Raw genomic sequence first — 21539 nt, 5'->3', positions numbered from 1 at the left:
AATAATCGTGTAACATGTCAGATAAAATGGAGTTTAGAGATAAAAAGTCATAAATCAGTATTATTGATTTATATTATTAGTAGTATATAATCAGTATAACTGATATAAAGTCCTTATGATGATGTCATCACAGCTGTTAATAACTGAATATAATCTCCAGAAGAATCTGTCCTGAGTGCGACCCGCCTGGACCAGATGGAAACCGTCTCCATGGAGACCAGCTGAGGCTGTTTACGGCTGCTGCTCGCCAGACGGACTAATAAGGACCGGAGCACATTAACAGGCAGCGAGCGCTGTGGGGACGTCCCTCACACAGAGGACGCCTTGTTCTCCAGAGCCCTGAGGAACTCCGCTGGAACAAAGAGCTGCAGAGAGAAAGCTGCTTCTGTTTGAATATTAAGTTTAATTCAGAGTTATTTCCACAAATAGTCTGGATGAAAATGTCCCAAAATGCCAAAAATTCCATTGAATAGCACGTTGAGGATGGTCGGAGTGTAGTACGTCCAAAAATATAGAAAAAAAAAAGTAAAATTTGTGAGATTTAAGTCTGTTAAATTCATGATTTTTTTTCCTGGTAAATGTAAGTTTTCTTCTGCTAAATTTGTGAGTTTTTTTCATGAAATTTTGTGATTTTTTTCTGGTGAATTTGCAAGTTTATTTCAGGTAAATGTGTGAGTTTATTTTTCTGGTAAATTCTGGTATATTTGAGTGTTTGTCTGGTAAATTTGTTAGTTCCTTCTTGTAAATTTGAGTTTTTCTTAGTTAGAGAGAAAAAGATATATTTGTATATATATATATATATATATATATATATATATATACATATAAGTCATAGTACAGTATGTTAAAAAATGTTGAATTTGTGATTTTTTTTCTTGTACATTTGTGAAATTTTTGTCAGTTAAATCATATATTTGAATATTCATGTTTGTTTCTTGTAAATTAAGTATTTTTTCTGGCAAATTTGTGATTTTTATTTTGTTTAATTTGTGAATTCTTTCTTGTATATTCAAGTTTTTTCCTGGTAAATTTAGTCTTTGTGAAATCTGAGGTTTTTTTTTAGCAAATTTGCAAGTTTTTCTCGTAAGATTTTTTTATTGTAAATTTGTGAGTTCTTTCTTGTAAGTTTGTGAGTTTTTTTCTTGTAAGTTTGTGAGTTTTTTTCAGGTAAACTTGTGAGTATTTAAAAGAAAAAAAATGATTGTAAAAAAAAGAATGAACAAATAAAAAATAATTATAATAAATAATACATTAAAAATAATAAAATGAATAATATACACAAAGAGACCGGAGACGTAAGTTTTTGTGTTTTTATTTCATGTTCTGGACAGAAATTAAAATATTTCCTGCTGAACTGGTTCAGTCTGTTTTCTTTAGTGGTTTCAGGTTTCAGGAGCTGCCGGCTGAGTTTCTGTCCACGACGAGTTAAAAGTGAATTAAAATCATATTTTTCTGACGTCCGGTTAGAATAAAATCCATGTTAGTTCTTCAACTTCATGTGAGTTAAAAAACGTTTGTGTCCTCGAGAGTTTTTCTGGGTTAAAACCATCTAAACGTCTCCAGTCAGAGTCCTCAGCAGCACCAGTAGAACCAGTGGAACCAGTAGAACCAGCAGCGGAGCGGCTCGTCCAGCAGCGCTGGAGATCTTGATGCGTCCGTCAACAGACGGATAAACTAACTTCTTCTTCTTGATGTACTTCGACACCACGGAAATGTCCAAATCCCCTGCAAGGAAACCAGAAAGGAGAAATTAATGGTTCTCTTTATGACTTCGGGAAACAAAAAACAAAAAATGTACTGGTGAATTTGTGTATTTTTTCTGGTAAATTTGTGGGTTTTTTCAGTGAATTAGTGAGTTTTTGTTCTGGTAAATTTGTTTTTTTTTCTTGTAAATTTTGAGTTTTTTTTCTTGTAAATTTGTGAGTTTTGTGAGTTTTTTTCTTATACATTTTTAAATTTTTTTTGGTACATTTGTAAAAAAAAATTCTGGTCAATTTGTGAGTTTTTTTCTGGTCAATTTGCGAGTTATTACTGGTTAATTAGTTATTTTTTTTCTAGTACATTTTTGGGGTTTTTTTTCCTGGTAAATTTATGTTTTTCCTGGAAAATTTGTGAGTTTTTTTCTTGCAAAGTTTTGAGTTTTTTTCTGGTAAATTTGTGAGTTTTTTTCTGGTGAATTTTTGAGTTTTGTGAGTTTTTTTCTTGTACATTTTTTTAGGTGTTTTTTTGGTACATTTGTTTTTTTCTTCTGGTAAATTTGTGATTTTTTTCTGGTCAATTTGTTTTTTTTTCTGGTAAATTTGTGAGTTTTTTCCTGGTAAATTAGTGATTTTTTTCTAGTAATTTTTAAAGTTTTTTTTTTGTAAATTTGTGAGTTTTCTACTGTTAAATTTGTGTGTTTTTTCTGGTAAATGTGTGATTTTTTTTCTTGTAAATTTTTGTTTTTTCTTGTTAACTTTTTTTTTTTAAATCTAGTAAATTAGAGGTTTTTCTTCTAGTAATTTTTTTTTTTTTTTTCCAGTAAATGTGTGTCTTTCTTCCTGTGAATCGTCTCACCGCTGTTGTGTTTGATCATCTCTTTGGGGATCATGGAGAATCCGTCTCCTCCGTTCACCAGGTAGGACGGCAGCACCACCGTGTAAACCGTCTCGGCCTCCACCGACTCGTAGCGAGGGACTCGGCACCGAGTGCACACGATGCTGAGACTCTTCACCAGACGACCCGCCGGCCTCGACAAGTCAAACTCCACCTGGAATCCTGTCGAGACAAAAAAACATCATCAGACCTCCAGAGGATCAAATCTTAGTGGAGAAAAACATTCTGACACAATGAAACCTGTTGATTATCGGTTAATTATGTAAAAATCAAGTATTTCCTTATTTTAAATCTGATTGCAAACTGTAATTTGATGAATTCATCCACTGCAGGCAGAAGACACAGAAAGTGAGTTTTATTTTCTTGCAAATATCTGAGAATCTTAGAGCATAGTCAAGTTTTTCTGGTGAAATTGTGAGTAAATTAGATTTTTTTTTGGTAAATTTGTGAGTTTTGTTTCTGATAAATTTGTGAGTTTTATTTTGTTAATTTTGTGATTTGTTTTTCCTGGTAAATTTGTGAGTTTTTTTTGTTAGTTTTGTGAGTTTTTTCCTGGTAATTTTTTTTTTTCTGGTAAATTTGTGAGTTTCTTTATGGTAAATTCATGAATTTATTTTCTGTAAAAAAAAATTTCTGGTCATTTAAAAAAAAAAATTCTGGTAAATTTTTTACAAAAAAATATTATTGTAAAAAATGTTTTAAAAATAAGTATTATAAATAATTAAAATAATAATACATTAAAATGATATAATTAATAAATATACATTTTAATTTATATCATAATATATATTTTAATATAAAATCATTAAGCATGAAAAAAAAGATGTAAGTGGAAGTTTATGCTCTACAACTTTAGTATAAAATATAAATAGAATTGTTACAATAATAGAATTATATTCACACGTTTTAAACATGTAATAATAATAATAATAATAATAATAATAATAATAATAATAATAATAATAAGTAATCAATAAGCCATTTGTTTTAAATATTTTAGACATTTCTAATAAATTATGATGCTGTAACTCAGATAAAAACCGACCTGAGACCTGCAGGAACTCTCCGGTGCTTTCTCCGTATCGTCTCACGGAGTGTTCAAAGACTTTGAGCAGCGTGGAACCTTTCAGCTTCACCAGGTCGAAGGTTCCTCCGAAAGGCAACACGGAGATCAGGTCCTCCATGGTGATGGAACCTGCGGAACACAGAAGGATTTTATAAAACAGCCAGCAGGAAGTGAATTCTGTAAATGTTTTAACTTTTTTTCTGGTAAATTTTTGATCTTTCTCCTGGTAAATTTGTGTATTTTTTTCTGGTAAATGTGTGAGTTTTTGTGGAACACTTGTGATTTCCTGTTCTTGTAAATTTTATAGTTTTTTTCAGGTAAACTTGTCTTTTTTCCGGCAAATTTGTGTTTTTTTTCTGGTAAATTTGTGTTTTTTTCTTGTAAATTTTATTTTCTTTCTTGTGAATTTGTGGGTTTTTTTCTGGTAAATGTTTGAGTTAGTTCTGGTAAAAAAATGTTTTTTTCTGGTATATTTGTGAGTTTTTTCTGGTATATTTAGGAGGGTTTTTGTCTGTGCAGCTGTAAAAAATCACAAAAAAAAGGATTTAAAAGGACGAAAAGATTGTCACCAACAGCAGAATAAAAGTGTCGGAGCCTGAAAATGAAAAGGAGACGAACCGTTCCTGCTGCGCTCGTCGATGGACGTTCTGATGCCGCCAGCGTTAAAGATGGCGGCGCTGACGTGGTTCCACTCGAGGTCGTCGGGGAAACGGATGTTGTTGTCGAGCTGAAAGAGACAAAAAACAGATTCAGTCACAGACGTTTGGATTCACAATCTTTTTGATTAAACAAATGTTTCAATTCACAATCAAAAATGTTGGACTAAACAAAAGTTTGGGATTTGCAAAAGTTTTGATTGCAAATCCTAAACTTTTGATTGTGAAACTTTTGGATTCACGATCAAATTTTTTCAATTCACAACCAAAATTTGCAAGTATTTGCAAATAAAACTTTTGGGTTCAATAAAACTTTTCAGTTCATAAAACAAAACTTTTAGAATCACAAACAAAACTTTTCAATTTACAATCAAAACTTTTGGATTCACGATCAAAACTTTTGGATCAAACAAAACTTTAAGATTTGCAAATGAAACTTCTGGATTCATAATCCAAACTTTTTGATTCGCAATCAAATTTTTTTGATTTACAATCAAACTTTTCATTCACAAACAAAACTTTTAGATTTGCAAAGGAAAGTTTTGGATTCATGATCAAAACTTTTGGATTCGCAAATAAAAATTTTCAATTCACAATCAAAACTTTTGGATTGACAAATTTTTTTTGGATTCACGATCAAAACTTTTCAATTCACAAACAAAACTTTTGGATTCAAAATCAAAACTTTTGAATTCACAAATAAAAAATTTGGATTCACAAACAAATTTTTTCAATTCACAATCAAAACTTTTTGATTGAGAAACAAAACTTTTGGATTCAAAATAAAAAACTTCATTTCACAAACAAAATTTTTTCAATTCACAACCAAAACTTGCAAATATTTGCAAATAAAACTTTTGGGTTCAACAAAACTTTCCAGTTCATAAAACAACTTTTAGAATCACAAACAAAACTTTTCAATTTACAATCAAAATTCACAATCAAATTTTTTTTGGATTCACGATCAAAACTTTTGGATCAAACAAAACTTTAAGATTTGCAAATGAAACTTCTGGATTCATAATCCAAACTTTTTGATTCGCAATCAAATTTTTTTGATTTACAATCAAACTTTTCATTCACAAACAGAACTTTTAGATTCACGAAGAAAAATTTTCAATTCACAATCAAAACTTTTGGATTGACAACATTTTTTTGGATTCACGATCAAAATTTTTCAATTCACAAACAAAACTTTTAGATTTGCAAAGGAAAGTTTTGGATTCACGAACAAAACTTTTGGATTCAAAATCAAAACTTTTGAATTCACAAATAAAACATTTGGATTCACAAACAAAATTTTTCAATTCACAATCAAAACTTTAGATTCACAAACAAAAATTTCTGATTCGCAATCAAAACTTTTTGATTGAGAAACAAAACTTTTGGATTCAAAATCAAAACTTAATTTCACAATCAATATTTTTGGATTCACAAACTAAATTTTTCAATTCATAACCAAAACTTGCAAATAAAACTTTTCCACAGAACTGCAGACTGACGACTCTGTAATCAGAAAACTGCAGTGGATGTTTTTGCTCTGGAACCTTTTCCTGTTTCTCTGAATAATCAGAGAGAAAAGATGATCCTCACCATGGCGTCACAGATCAGGTTCCCCAGGTTACATTCTCTGAAGCGACATTCCTCCGTGGTTCCGTTGAGGAACACCAACGTTCTGCCGACCACCCGAGCCGAGTACTCCGCCAGGTTCTTCTTCCACTGCTCCACGTCGGCTAGAACGTCTGGATCTGAATATTCACATGTTTAATCATGAGACGAGTGAAGTCAGCCATCTTTTATATGTTTAATATCTGAGAATTTATTAATGATCTACGTAAAGAGCCTCACATCAAAAAGGTCCAACTAAACTAACTCCAACTAAAGACTAAAGACTATTTTTTTCTAGTAAATTTAAGTTTTTTTTTCCAGAAATTTGATTTTTTTTTCCGGGTAAATTTGTGAGTTTTTTTCTCATAATTTTTTCAGGTTTTTGTTCAGGTAAATTTTTGTTTTTCTTTCTGGTAAATTTGAGTTTTTTCTGTTAAATTTTTGTTTTTTTCTTGTAAATTCATGATTTTTTTCTGATAAATTTGAATATTTTTCTTGCAAATTTGTGGGGGGGGGGGGTTTCCTGTAATATTATGATTTTTTTTCTTGTAAATTTTAAAAAGTTTAAAAAAACAACAAGTAACAAATCATTATAAATAATAACAATATTAATAATAATATGTAATATATGTATATAATATAATAATAATATAAATAATAATAATGATCTACATAAAGAGCCTAAAAACTGTTTTATTTTCTTGTAAATTAGATTTTTTTTCTTCTGGTAAATTTGAGTTTTTTTTCTGGTTTTTTTTGGTGTTTTTTTTTTCTGGTAAATTTGTAAGTTAAAAAAACAATTGACAAATAATTATTATAAATAATGACAATAATAATAATAATCTGTAATATATGTATATAATATAATACTACTAATAATAATAATATATAATAATAATGATCTATATATGGAGCCTCAGATAAAAGAGAAGGCCTGGAGGAGTTTACCCTGCGGGACGCTGCTGTTCAGCAGGACGGGGTTTCCTGACGCCTTCAGCACGTTCCCGTCGGGGTCAAAGGTCACCTTCAGACGGCCCAGGTACTTCCCGAAGGCGAACGCCTGAACGACGGGAACCATGCGCCCGTCGTCCGACCTCACCATGAACGGGTAATCTCCTACAGGGACCTCCGAGGACGGAGCGGGGCCTGGAAAACACACAGAAAGACACGTTAAACTGATTTAATGGGACATGTAATGAAAAAAGAGTTGTTTTTAGGGAAATATGTGTTCATTTTCTGGTAAATTTATCATTTTTTCTGGTAAATTTGTTATATTTTTCTGGTAAATTTGTCATTTTTTTCTTGTAAATTTGTCATTTTTTTCTGGTAAATTTGTCTTTTTTTTCTGGTAAATTTGTCTTTTTTTCTGGTAAATTTGTTATTTTTTTCTGGTAAATTTGTCATTTTTTTCTGGTGAATTTGTTATTTTTTTCTGGTAAATTTGTTATATTTTTGTCATTTTTTTCCTGGTGTATTTGTTATTTTTTTCTGGTAAATTTGTCATTTTTTTCTGGTGAATTTGTTATTTTTTTCTGGTAAATTTGTTATATTTTTGTCATTTTTTTCCTGGTGTATTTGTTATTTTTTTCTGGTAAATTTGTCATTTTTTTCTGGTGAATTTGTTTTTTTTTTTTCTGGTAAATTTGCTTTTTTGGGGGGGTATTTTTGTCATTTTTTTCCTGGTGTATTTGTTATTTTTTTCTGGTAAATTTGTCATTTTTTTCTGGTAAATTTGTTATTTTTTGGGGGGTATTTTTGTCATTTTTTTCCTGGTAAATTTGTCTTTTTTTCTGGTAATTTACTAAGTTCTTTTTTGGTACATTTTCAAGGTTTTTTTTCCGGGTAAATTGTTTTTTTACAAAACGGTATTATTGTAAAAAAAAAAAAAAAGTAACAAAGACACATTTAATATTTCTCTGGCTGCAACTAAATATGTTCATTTTAAACAAACCTTTTGATTCTAAATTGTAAAATATGATATTTGCAGTTCTGCAAAGCTCAGCTTGTGTCTCTGAGGAGAATTTAATGTTTTTAACAGGTTTATCTGGTTTATTTTAAATGACACATGGAGAATAAAGACATTCTGACACTAATATCAACATTTAACACAAGTAACGGTCACTTTTTATAACTGATGATGCATTCAAGGACCGTCGGAAAGTTCAGACTTACGATAATCCGTGTTTTGACATGTTTTTGTGTTTTTCCCTCTGATTCAGTTCGGTGTTGCTCAGATCAGATTTAGAGGCGTGTTTTCTGTTTTTTTCCTAAGAACTGTCCAACTGTCCCAGTTGAGTCACTGTTGATGACATCATATCCTTATTGTCTCCTTAAATCTGGCAACAAAACTGTCAGTCATGAACCAAACAAGTTGCCAGGTCAGAAATGAAGTTTCCCAGCAGAGGAAAGAAGAGAAGAAGCTCTGATGAAGAACAGATGGGGAACGTTTGTTTGTTTCAGTTGGACTTTCATATGAAATTTGATCTAAACAGTTCAGTGGAATAAAGTGACGAAATTTAGGATCAAATCCTGGAAAAGTCTCAGTGGAATGAGAGTCTGATGAGTTATAAAGTTAAAACTGTGCCAAACCTCACAGATATGACCTGATAGTTACAGTTTCACTTTGACTCACTGGATCAACATCTAGAACCCAAAGAACACACAAAAGGTTGGTCAAATGAGGAGAACTATCTTATTCTATATTTTTATACTGAATATATTTGACCTGATCTCCAGTTTACTCCGATTTTTTAACTGTTTACTGTAAAAACAGTCTGAGTTTGAACTTTCCAAAACTCCTTGAACGCATCAAAACTTGTGTTAAAATGTTGATATTTGTGTCAGAATCTGGAGAGGCTGTTTACACAGAGCTGAGAGGAGAGGACAGGAGAGGCTGTTTACACAGAGCAGAGAGGAGAGGACAGGAGAGGCTGTTTACACAGAGCAGAGAGGAGAGGACAGGAGAGGCTGTTTACACAGAGCTGAGAGGAGAGGACAGGAGAGGCTGTTTACACAGAGCAGAGAGGAGAGGACAGGAGAGGCTGTTTACACAGAGCTGAGAGGAGAGGACAGGAGAGGCTGTTTACACAGAGCAGAGAGGAGAGGACAGGAGAGGCTGTTTACACAGAGCAGAGAGGAGAGGACACATGACAATACTTCTATATGTACAATATCTGGATAAAACTGGTTTTTGTAGATTTTGTTGGTCATTTATGTCCTTTTTGGGTAATTTTGTGTCTTTTTTTGGTAATTTTACATGTTTATTTTGGTAATTTCTTGACATTTGTAGGCTCTTGGAAAAGTGTTTATATATAAATTCCTTTTGATTTACATTTTTTAAGTATAATTTATCAGAGAAAATCTCACATTTTATTAGTTTTTTTTTCTGATTTCTGTCATTCTAACTGTGTTATTCTGCACAAAGACTGTTTGAGTTGTTCTGATTGAGCTGCAAGACTTAGAGATTTATAGAGAGGAAAATGTGACAAAAATAACAACTAAAACAGCAGGTTGGGGTTCAGAGGGTTAATGAGTGAGTTTCCTTTTTTGCTGTTTTTCACTCAGCAGAAATAAACTTCCAGCAAAGATCTTTTACTGTATATTATTGTTTCATTTCTGTCAGATGAACGGTGTTATGAGAGGAAACTGTGAGTGGTGGTGAGCTCCATAAATATCTCTAGTCTTTTATAAATAAACAGCAGTCTGTGGTTTTAGACCCAGAAACTCCAGGAAAACGTTCCTCTGCAGCTCAGACCAGGAAGTTTAGTCACTGTCTGGAGCCCGCACTGGAAAACTGTCATCAGGGCTGACTGTGATGCATTCAGGGCCTCATTTGAAGTCCAGATCAGTGAAACTCAAAGAAAGAAAAGAAAAACCTGCACTGGAGTTCTGTCTCCAGAGAGAGGAATGATACCAGACTGGATATTTCTTCTCTGCACTTTAAGTTGGATTATTTGTTTGTTGTGTCCTTTTTAAACAGAGGAAATGTCTCATTAATCCCCCTTAATTTTATTTAAATACTAATAAATATTAAGTAGTTGATCAAAGATTCCAGCTGTCTCTTAAACTGTCTACAGCATGGGTCTCAAACTGGCGGCCCGCGGGCCAATTGCGGCCCTCGTGACGATATTTTGTGGCCCCCACCTTGATATGAAAGTTTAATGTGAGTTTTATATGAATGGCACTTTACTGTGTTGTGTGTGGAAGGTCCCTTTAATTACTTTTTTTGGTAATTTTGTGTCTTTTTTGGTAATTTTGTGTCTTTTTTTTTATACTAACTTAGTGTTTTTTCGGTCATTTCGTGTCTTTTTGTAATTTTGTGTCTTTTTTTGGTCATTTTGATACTGCCTCCAGTGGCCCCCACATAATTTGAGTTTGAGACCCCTGGTCTATAGGGTCCAGCCACAACATAGTATATCACAAAAATGTCATGAAAAAGTAATACATTTTTTTTAAATGTAATAAAAATGTCACAGTTTAGTTTGATATATAAATGTCAGAAAAATGGGATTTAAAAAAAATCATAGTAATATCTAAATGTATAGTATTGCCATAAAAATATTTTTTTAAATGTCACAAAAATGTATTCCAAAAATGTTGTAGTAAATTATGCCATAAAAATGTTTAATAACCATATCATAAAAAAGCAATATATTATAAAAAAATATACAAAAAAGAAGTATAGTATGACATCAGTCATTTTAAAACATGTCACACAAAATTATTTTTAAAATTTAATTAAATAAAATGTCAGTATATTGTATTGCCATAAAAACATTTTTTAAATATTGTCATAAAAATGTCATAAAAAAGGTCACAAGAAAAAAAAAAAGTAATAGTATAGTCTCTTTTACAGTACAACAAAGTCCCGTACACCGCTCGACTTATATCTGTTGTATTTCCCAACATTGATTGTTCAGCAAGACTCAATGCGGCCCTATACTCGGGATTGTGCGGTGTATGGAACACGAATGTGCTAATAAAACTTGCTGAACAGAGTATTGAGTGCTTTGTGTTTGGCCAGCTCACCCATTAACTTAGTGCAGTTGTCAAAATTGCCACGACAGGTGTTACAGGTGGTACAGGTGTTATTACAGGTGGTACAGGTGTTATTACAGGTGTTACAGGTGGTACAGGTGTTATTACAGGTGGTACAGGTGTTATTACAGGTGTTACAGGTGGTACAGGCGTTATTACAGGTGGTACAGGTGTTATTACAGGTGTTACAGGTGGTACAGGTGTTATTACAGGTGGTACAGGTGTTATTACAGGTGTTACAGGTGGTACAGGTGTTATTACAGGTGGTACAGGTGTTATTACAGGTGGTACAGGTGTTATTACAGGTGTTACAGGTGTTATTACAGGTGGTACAGGTGTGTGTGAGGCGTACCTGTGTAGAGGAAAGTGTTGCTGTGTCCTCCGATCACCACGTCGACCCCGCGGACCTTCTTGGCGATCTTCTGATCCATCTTGAAGCCCGAGTGACCGAGAGCGATGATCTTATTAACTCCAAGAGTCTTCAGCTTGTCCACCTGCAGCTGCACGGAGCTCACCTCGTCCTCGAACCGCAGACGAGGACCTGCAGGGACACGGAGATGTTATAATTTTTATTTTTATTATTCTTCTTCCCAAATGATCGCATTTTTCAATGCCTAAATGACTTTAAATATAAGTCACACCTGGCGAAAAATGTTATAATCTATTGTCATCCTGAATTTCCACCAATAGCCAGGTGTGACTTTTATTTAAAGTTTCATGAGTTTTGGGGTATGTTCAAGCAGTGAAAAATGCGATCATTTTGGACAAAGAATAAAAATAATAATAATAAATAATCATTCGAAATACAATAGGGACCTCGCAGGTCGTTGCCTGCTCGGGTCCTAATAATGTTAGAAAATGTCAAATTATAGTATGTCATAAAAAGTTTTCAAAAAATGTATTAAAAAATTAATTTGAAAATTGTTATTGTATAGCATGCCACAAAAAATGTTTAAAAATTTTTTACAAAAATGTCTTTAAAAATATTATAGTATAGTAGTATGCCATATTTTTTCTCTCCAAAAATGTTAATGAAAATGTATTAGTACAGTATGCCATAAAAATGTCACAAAGCATCATAAAAAAAGAATAACAAAAGAATAAAAATAAAAAATCTCTATCACAAGTGAATAGACTTGTATCATCTGCAAATAAAAGTATATTAGTAACAAGGAAAAATAAACAAAAAACAAAAGAAAAAACTACAAAGAAAAAACATTTAACAAGGCAAAAAGTTAGTAAAACCGGAGATAAGGACAAATATATTTGGTATAAAAATATAGGACTAGATGTTCTCCTCATTTTACCATTATTCCCCCTAAATTTTCCAAATCCTTTATTGTTTTTTTTGCACTTTTTTGTGCTCTAAATGTTGATCCAGTGAGTTAAAGTGAAACAACAATGATCAGATGATTCCAACATGTCACAGTGAACATATTTTAACTTTACATAAAGGCAGAATGAAAATTATTTCAGAGTTTCATCATCATGTTTACAGTGTGAGTCAGAAAACCAGCATCTCTCACCGGGTTGGGACAGGTCGGTGGTCTCCTGAGACGTGTATCCCACCACGCCGACCCGCTCGCCGCCAACATTGAGGATCTTAAACGGTAAGTAGGAGGCTCCGAACGTCGGCGCCAGAGAACTGTCCGGTTTGATGTTGGCGCTGAGAACCGGACACCTGATCTGCTCCATGAACGGCTTCATGAGGCCCTCCACCCCGTTGTCAAACTCGTGGTTCCCCAGAGCCTGAAAAACACAACAAGGAAAGTCACAAAGACATTCAGGAATAGGGCTGGGCGATATGCACCAAAACTCACATCCAGGTGTTTTAAAAAAACATGCAAAGTGTAAAACATGCAACGTAAAAACGAAGTCCTGCTGTCAACTTTTCTCTAAAGTTTTGGCTTTTACACAAGTTTTCATGTCCAATTTAATGCATCATTGATGCATCGATCCTTTTTTAGCAAAGGTAAAAAAAAAAAACTCCTCGAAGTGTATTAACATGATTTTACTTTTTTTGCAGAGATTTTTCTAATTTAGCATTTGTAATGCAATCTTTTGTGTTTACTGTTTTTAAAAAAATAATTTCTTTGTGTTTTTATGTTTTTTATAATTTCTTTGTTTTTTCGTGTTTTTTATGTGTGTTTTTTATTATGTTTTTGGTGTCTTTAGAGTGTGTTTGTATGTGTTTTTTGTAATTCTGTGTGTGTTTTTGGTTTGTTTCTCATGTTTGATGTGTTTTATGTTTGTTTTTTGTAATTTTTTTGTGTTTTTGTGTGTTTTTTGTGCTCAAAATGTTGATCCAGTAAGTCAAAATGAAAAAAAGAATAATCAGGTCTTATAGGTGAGGTTGTCTTGAAAACAATGGTACCAACACGTCATGGTAAAGATTTTTAAGTGGTTTGTACAGGCAGAATGAAAAGGAGTCCAAAACCGACAAAATAACCCCAAACTCTAAAGGGTTAATGTGAATGTTTAGACTTCTAAGGATTAAACCAATTGTTATAATTTTGTTGGGGTTGGGGGCCCGGACTTATAACTTTTTTGAAAGTGTCACAAAAACGTCACAATTAAAAATCAATTAAAATATGTCAATGTACAGTATTGCCATAAAAATATTTTTTAAAATGTGACAAAGAAAAGAAATGTTTCTTCCTCCAAAAGGGGCCCGACAGAAAGAGTTTGAGAACGATTGTGAAGAAATCCTTCAGAACAAACACAATATCATCATGTCTCTTTTTACTTATTGTTGCCGTTGTGGTTCAGTCAGTCAGAGGGAGGATCAGGTTTTTATCTTACTTTGGTTGTTAAAGTCTTCTGTGCAACAGTTTAACAACTGCAGACATTCCTTCAATATGAGACCAAGATAAGGAGGAAACGGATCCTTTATCTGAATCAAACTACAATAACAGAGTCTAGAAGTCCTCCGTTGCAGCTAAAAGTCCTGAATTCAAAAGGTTAAATTACAATCCTGGGTACTGAGCATTTTAGTCGCTTTCTTGTCATTTTGTGTCTTTTTCTGGTAATTCTGTGTCTTATTTTGTATTTTAATTTGGTAATTTTACGTCTTTTTTTGTGTCCCTTTTATTCATTTTATGTCTTTTATATCTTTTTTGGGGGGCTTTACTTTGGTTTCACATGGACACCAACGATGTTCTGCTGGGAAACAGTTCAGGGCTTTTGTTGGTCTTTCATGGTAATTTAGCGTCTCTTTTGTCTCTTTGTTTTGGTAATTTTGTGCCTTTTATTCGAATTCTTATATTTTTCATCCTTTTGTCTTTGTCATTTTACATCTTTTGTTGGTCTTAAATGTATTTTTTTCTCTCTTTTGATCATTTTACTTCTTTAAAGAGTAAATAAATGATGTAAATGGTGGAAGTGAAGTAGTTAGAAGTCCTCCGTTACAGGTAAAAGTCCTGAATTCAAAAGGTTAAAGTACAATCCTGGGTACTGAGCATTTTAGTGACAGTTTACTGAACTCACCTCCTTCAGTTCAGCTTGTTTAAATCTGAATAAACAAACCAACTTGTGCAGCGGCTCATTAAAGAGTAAGAATGTAAACTTTGTGACAACAAACCCAGTGACAGGAAACTGAACTGTTAGTGTTTCCAGACAGAACATGACAGATGTGAAGAGTTAAAACCTGAAGAAACCACCGTCTGCAGAAATAAAACCTTTTCTGCTCCTCAGTCAGTGGATCTGATCCTAAACACACTCTGATGCTTCATTAAGTAGGTCACACACACCAGGTGCTTAACAAGTAAAGGCTCAGTGACTAATATAGTAAATCGTTACTCAGTGAGCATCAATAATAAACAGATTTCTGCAAATGGATACACAATCTTCCGGCCAAAAGAGAAGATTAGTAATCAGAAGTTCTGGTTTAAAGTGTTTTTCTCTGAGTAGTATCAACCGATAACACTTAGAAAACTTTTGTTGGATGCAAGTAAACAGTGCATGGGAAGGTTTCCAATCAGCTTTCATCTGATGTAGAATTTAGCTTTATGTTCAGTAGAAAATGTATCCGGTTGTAGACGCCATTCATTTCCCAACTCTACCTCCATTCTCATGTCTTTAGTTGCTAATCGACTGTAGAAACAACAAGTTCTCCAACTTAAACAACACAAGACGTTGTGGGTCAATATCAGCCAAAACGCCCCATATGAGCGTTTCTTCTCCGTCAGCACTTCTCTAAGGTTAGAGCCGAAAAGTTCCTGGTTGGGCTCTAAAAGACAGTTTAAAGAGGAAATAAATGATGTAAATGGTGAAGTGAAGTAGTTAGGAGGACGACGTGACTACAGGAAGTGACATAGTTCAGTAAAAAGGTGATGCAGGAAGTTAAGAGATGTTTGAATCACATGCTGACCTTTGGCCTCGCACGGGGCACCAACACTGATCTGATGGGAGACAGTTAACGGCTTTTGTTGGTCTTTTTGATATTATATTATATTTTTCTCATTTTGTGTCATTTTTGGATATTTACGTCTTTTTGGGGGGTAATTTTGTGTCTCTTTTGGTCATTTTACATCTTTCTTGTGTAATTTTGTCTCTTTGTTTCGGTAATTTTGTGCCTTTTTTGTAATTTTCTTATTTTTTTCATCCTTTTGTCTTTTTTTTTTTTTTTGCTTCATTTTACATCTTTTGTTGGTCTTGAATGTAATTTTTGGGGGGTAACGTTTTCTGTTCTTTAAAACCAGTTCAAATCTCGTTGGAAGGTGAAAGTTCCAAGACATCCAGGTCACAAATAACCTACCTAAAGGCTTTTTAATGTGAAGAATATTCATCGATCACATACTGATATATAAAAAAAAAATATTAAAAAGTGGATGAAAAATATGGTTTCTAGATCTCAGTCTTTAATCAGATTCCAACTGACGTATGGCGGTCAACCACTCGTCAATAATATATCAGCTGATCACATTCTGACTGCATGATTCTGATAATTTTTTTTTTACCTTTTAACACTCATCTTGTCTTCTAGTTTGTGAAAATGTGCTTATTAATCATGCAGCTATGGTGGCTGTAGTTTTTTTGGAAGTATGCAAATCACTGAATGTTCATATATGTCTCTATGCTGATGATACACAACTTCAATCAATCAGAATCTTAATATCCAACATTTACTAAAAAAATGTGGCTGTCTTTCAGCCATTATAAAGACGCTTTCACACAAACTAGGACTTCAATTTGACTTCTGCACAAAAAAACATGCATTTATTTTAATTTTACCCTCTTAAGATTACATTTTTGTTCTCTGTTCTTTGTAGTTTTTATGTTTAAATTATTTTCCAAAAGCCTGTTTGTTTTAGCATATTGCATTGACTCCGTTTAGAAAAGCGTCACAAATTAATTTGATCTTGTCCTGTAGAAACCTCAGTTTTGTTCTACACGCCTGCATGTTTTTATGTCGTTTACATGTTTACAGATTGATGAATATATTTCTTAATTTGCTGGTGTTCAGTCACAGATGTTTATCTCATTTTCTTTTTTTTTAGTTTCAGTGTGATGACCTGTCTTAGCCTCCATACAGGAGTCAGTTTTAGGTGAACCTCATCTGCAGGAAAGAGTAAAGGATTAATTCTCCTTTAAGATTTAAACTGTGCAAGGATATAAAAGGCTCTGCGAGCAGACAGCTGATCCATTGAAACGTTGCTGCTATTAAGCTAATTAAAACCAACGGAGGCCTTCAGATGTGAATCAATAAATCAACTGCAGCATTTCACTGAGTCTGATTCCTCTAAACTGAGACCTTCCTGTTAGTTCTTCCTATGTTTTTGCACCTTAATGGCTGAAATCTACAGTAATCCTCTGGTTTAACAGGATTTTTTTTACAGGATTGTTTTTATATTAACCATAAAACGGAAGATGAAATCCGTAAATAAATATAATGGGACATTTTTTTTTTTTTAACAGTATTATTTAATTGCTAAATGGTCTTGCAATTTAAATTACAGTGAATTATATGTAAAATATTAATAAAATAAATACAAATCATATTACTGAATGTAAAATAGGCAACTTTCTGTTTTTCTTTTAATGTAAAAAAAATAAATAAATATAAAATCATTAAAAAGTCTGGCAGACAAACATTTACCATCAAATTAAAACAAAAAGGAAAAAACCTAAGTTATTCTATAGATATCTTTATTTATTAAATACAGATATTTACTGTTAATTATCTGTATTTTTAAAGAAATGATCTGTAAAATAACTTACGGTTGTTTACTGTGTTTGGAAACTTATGCTGTCAGACTTTTTCAGCATTTTTTTTACAGTGTACTTTTACAAAAGACAAAAAAACGGATCTAAATACTTCTTCCACTAGTGGAAATAAAACATTTAAATGAAGTAATCATGAATAATAAAATAAATGAATCATGCAAATTGGATCTTCTATCTCTATTGATGCACAAAATACCTTTAAACCAATCAGTTGTTATCAGTTGTTATTTAAGCCACATTTACACTTTTCAACTGTGTGGATGAAAACAAGCTAATTAATGTGTGTGTGTGTGTGTGTGTGTGTGTGTGTGTGTGTGTGTTCTTGTACTTCCTACATAGTGAGGACCAGAACACGTGTTTTAGTGAGGACATTTTTGCAAATTGAGGACATTTTGGACGGTCCTCACTTCTTTAAAGGCTTTTTTGAGATTTCAGAATTTTTTTTAAGGGTTCAGGTTATATTAGGTTTATGTTAAGGTAACCAAAAATAAAAATGAGAGTTTTAGAAAAAAAAAAGACAACTAACTGAAACTGTATTGTGTGGTTACAAAACTAACTAAAATTATAGTGAAAATTTCCTTCGTTTTCGTCTTTGTCAACTTTTTTCATACATAATGAAGATGGATCAGACAAAGGAAATAAAGGCAAAATTTACTGTGACCTCTTTTAATCTCCCACCCAACAAATACCCCATTACAAACAACTACAACTAATAAAAACTAAACTAAAACTAAAGCATTTCAAAAAAATAAATACTAAACTAAAACTAGCAAACTCACTCTAAAAACTAACTAAAATTAACTGAATTTGAAAACAAATTAAATAAATAAATAATAAAATAAGTTTAAAAAAAAAAATAATAATAATAATAGTAAATAAATGAGAAAATAAATGAAAATTAAAAATAATAAATAAATAACAAAAGAAGTTAAAAAAAATAAGAAAAATAGTGAATAAATAAATAATGAAATAAGTAAAAAAAATAATGAAAAAAATTATAATAAATAAATAAATAATAAAATAAGTAAAAGATAATAATTAGAAAAAAAAACAAAAATAAGTAAAAAAATAAAATAAAAATAATAATAATAAATAAATAATAAAATAAGTAAAAATTAAAGTAAAAAAGAATAATGAATAAATAAATAATAAAATAAGTTTAAAAAAAATCAAAAACATAATAAGTAATAAAATAATGGAAAAAAAATAAATAATAAAATAAGTAAAAAATAATATAAATAAATAAATAATAAAAATCCAAAACTATTATAACCTTGCAAGGGAATTCACTATTCCAATGCGGGCCCTCACAAAGACAGAAGTACAAGTGTGTCCCCATGTGTGTGTGTGCGTGTGTGTGTGTGTGTGTGTGTGTGTGTGTGTCTCACCATGGCATCATAACGCAGCATGTTCATGAAGTGCGCCGCCTCGGCCCCCTTGTAGTAGTTGAACCAGACGGTCCCCTGGAACTGGTCCCCGGCGTCCAGCAGCAGCACGTTGCTCTCGGAGCTCCGGATCCTCCGGACCATCGTGGCTCTCCGCGCCACGCCGGCGAAGCAGCCGCTCCGCCCGCTGCTGCCGCACCGCCCGGAGTGCTCGCTGGTCTCCTCCACCCGGGCGTGCACGTCGTTGGTGTGCAGCAGCACCAGGTCCCAGGCGGCCGAGGAGGTGCTGCTGGACACGGAGAGGCCGAGCAGGAGGAGCAGCGGGAGGTGGAGGAGGCAGAGCCGCGGAGGAGGAGCGCTCCGCTCCGGGTGGCGCACCGCGGACATCTCTCTCTCTCTCTCTCTCTCTGTCCGCTGCGCGCAAAAACAAAAAAACTGGAGCCGCGAAACGGAGTTTATGACATGACCCGCTGGGATATCTGCTCTTCTGCTGCTTCCTGCTGCTCCTCTTTATGGGTTCACTGGGTCCTTACTACATGCTGAGCAGACTGAGAGACGGAGCGTCAGGAGGAGACTTCAGAAAGAGAGGAGGAGGAGGAGGAGGAGGAGGAGGAGGATTCGGGTTGTTATGATTCGTCTCTTCTTCCCTCATGTCTCCCCCCACCTTTGACTTCTTCCTCACATTGGTTACTTCTCTGCTCGGATTAAATGAGGCTGCACGCTTTTATTTTAGGAACTTTAACACCTTTTAATAACCCTGTGGCGTCTCCAAAAGCTCCAAATCCAGACTTCTTGATGACATCCAGACTAGAAAACAAAGCAGCCTGGAGCCCGACTGTAAATTTACCTCTAAAGGACTAAACAAATGACCAAAGAAAGACACAAAACGACAAAAAAAAAGACACAAAACGACTAAAAAAAGACACAAGACCAAAAACGACACAAAATGACTAAAAAAGACACAAAACAGACACAAAAAGACACAAAATGACCAAAAAAGAAACAAAAAAGAAACAAAATTACTAACAAAAGACACAAAATTACAAAAAAAAGACACAAACTGACTTAAAAAGACACAAAAAACACAAAAAGATGTAACATGACCAAAAGAAGACACAAAAAATGACTAAAAAAAGACACAAAAAGACACAAGCAAGCTAATACAAATGAAACGTCTTCACACAAAACGGCATTTAAAAAAAGATTAGGACTTCTCCTCCTCTTTTCTTCTCTTTTGATACTGAGCACCGGAGAGCTTTGACGGCCGTTTCATCTTGTAAAATATCAAAACATAACGTGGCCTGACCTCTGTGACAGCGGTCTGACCGTCTAAAGGGGGGCAAGGCAATGACCACACGTCACGTGACTCAGCTCCACAAGTGAGAAAATGTCATTGTTTATCTGTTTCTTTGTTTTCGTTAATATTTATTATTTTCAAGACATAACACGAAGGGAGGGCGACAATGGGCATCGAAAATTATTTCAGTGATTTCTATGAAAAAAATACAAAAAATACACATCAAATTTCTGAATGTAAAATCAAAGCAATTTTCTGTTTTTTTTTTTCAGTAAAACTTTATAAATAAAGTACTTAAAAAAATAATAATAATTAAAAAATAATTTTAAAAAATCAGTATATACGCCTGGCAGCAAATTATATATATTATCTGTATTTATTAAAAAAAAGGCTGTAAAAAAGGCTGGCAGCAAAAACAAAAGTTGCCAAACACTTACTGTTACATTAAAGAAAAAAATATTATCTGTATTTATAAAGAAATTATCTGTAAAATAACTTATGATTGTTTACTATTATTTTATGGTGTTTGGAAACTTTTGCTGGCAGACTTTTTTTAATCGTTTTTAACTGTTTTGCACAAGACATAAAAAGAAATTAACACAAGAAATTAAAGAAAATAAAACAGAATTAAACGTCCTCACACCAAAACCAAAAACTTGGAGGTTTGTTTCTTTAAATGTGCCTTTATTCATTCTAACGAAGTGGATCAACCAGTTCTTGGCTCATAAACCTTTTTCATTTCTTCTTTTCTTTGATGTTTTGAACATTAAAGTACAAACCGTCGTTTCCTCACAGAGCCATGCATGCTAATTTAAAATCCCCAGAGATGAATAATTATTATCTCTGCTGGATAAAAAGCCTGCAGGGCTTCATGCGTGTCTTTCATTTCTCCTCCTGCTGCAACTGTTTTGTACGCAACTCATCAGAATCTACTCCAGTTACAGTAAAAGGCATTTCCTGCAGCTTGAACTCGACTGTTGCACGACACATTTTTGATCTCTGCAGCTCATGTGCATTGCAAAACTTTGTGCTTTTCATGTGTCACCCTCAAGTTTGACCTCAGGATTCCTCTGTGTGTTCATGAATCCTGCGTGATGCATGATGCTGGAAACAAAGCTGCAATTAGCAACACTTTCACCATCAACCGTGGTCAAAATAACAACGACAGCTTTGTTTCTCTTGTTAACCCTCTGGGCTCTATTGAGACTATTTTGGCTGTTTTTTTTTTTTTTTTTTTTTGATTGTTCCCTTCATGTACCACATAAAAATGTTTACTATGCCCATATTTGGTATCCATTTTTTCTTCACCTATATGATCTGACAGTTATTTTCTCACTTTAACCTACTTTATCAACATATTGAGCATATTGTTAGATTTGACACCTTTGTTCACATTTGACACATTGACTAAATGACAAAAAAAGACACAAAATGACTAAAAAAGACACAAAACAGACACAAAAATACACAAAATGACCAAAAAAGACACAAAATTACCAAAAAAAGACACAAAACGACTAAAAAAGACACAAAACAGACACAAAAATACACAAAATGACCAGAAAAAGAAACAAAATGATCAAAAAGACACAAAATTACCAAAAAAGACACAAAATTACCAAAAAAAGACACAAAACGACTAAAAAAGACACAAAACGACTAAAAAAGAC

General features: G+C 33.2%; 1 protein-coding gene across 1 annotated transcript; it reads right to left on the bottom strand.

Annotated features, from left to right (window-relative positions):
• Nucleotides 1-1296: 1296 nt before the first annotated feature.
• LOC131991547 (snake venom 5'-nucleotidase-like) lies at nt 1297-19349 on the bottom strand. Its single transcript, XM_059357001.1, has 9 exons — nt 18576-19349; nt 12489-12711; nt 11315-11503; nt 6874-7071; nt 5911-6065; nt 4280-4388; nt 3641-3790; nt 2557-2757; nt 1297-1725 (listed from the first exon to the last, which is right to left on the bottom strand). The coding sequence occupies exons 1-9, from the start codon at nt 18957-18959 to the stop codon at nt 1550-1552; spliced, it is 1785 nt and encodes a 594-aa protein (XP_059212984.1). The 5' UTR covers nt 18960-19349; the 3' UTR covers nt 1297-1549.
• Between the last annotated feature and the right edge of the window lie 2190 nt (nt 19350-21539).

Source organism: Centropristis striata, chromosome 18 (genome assembly GCF_030273125.1).
Source record: "Centropristis striata isolate RG_2023a ecotype Rhode Island chromosome 18, C.striata_1.0, whole genome shotgun sequence".
Taxonomy (NCBI): Eukaryota; Metazoa; Chordata; class Actinopteri; order Perciformes; family Serranidae; genus Centropristis; species Centropristis striata.
The sequence above is the reverse complement of the archived record's forward strand: the minus strand, read 5'-3'. Positions and strand labels throughout refer to the sequence as shown.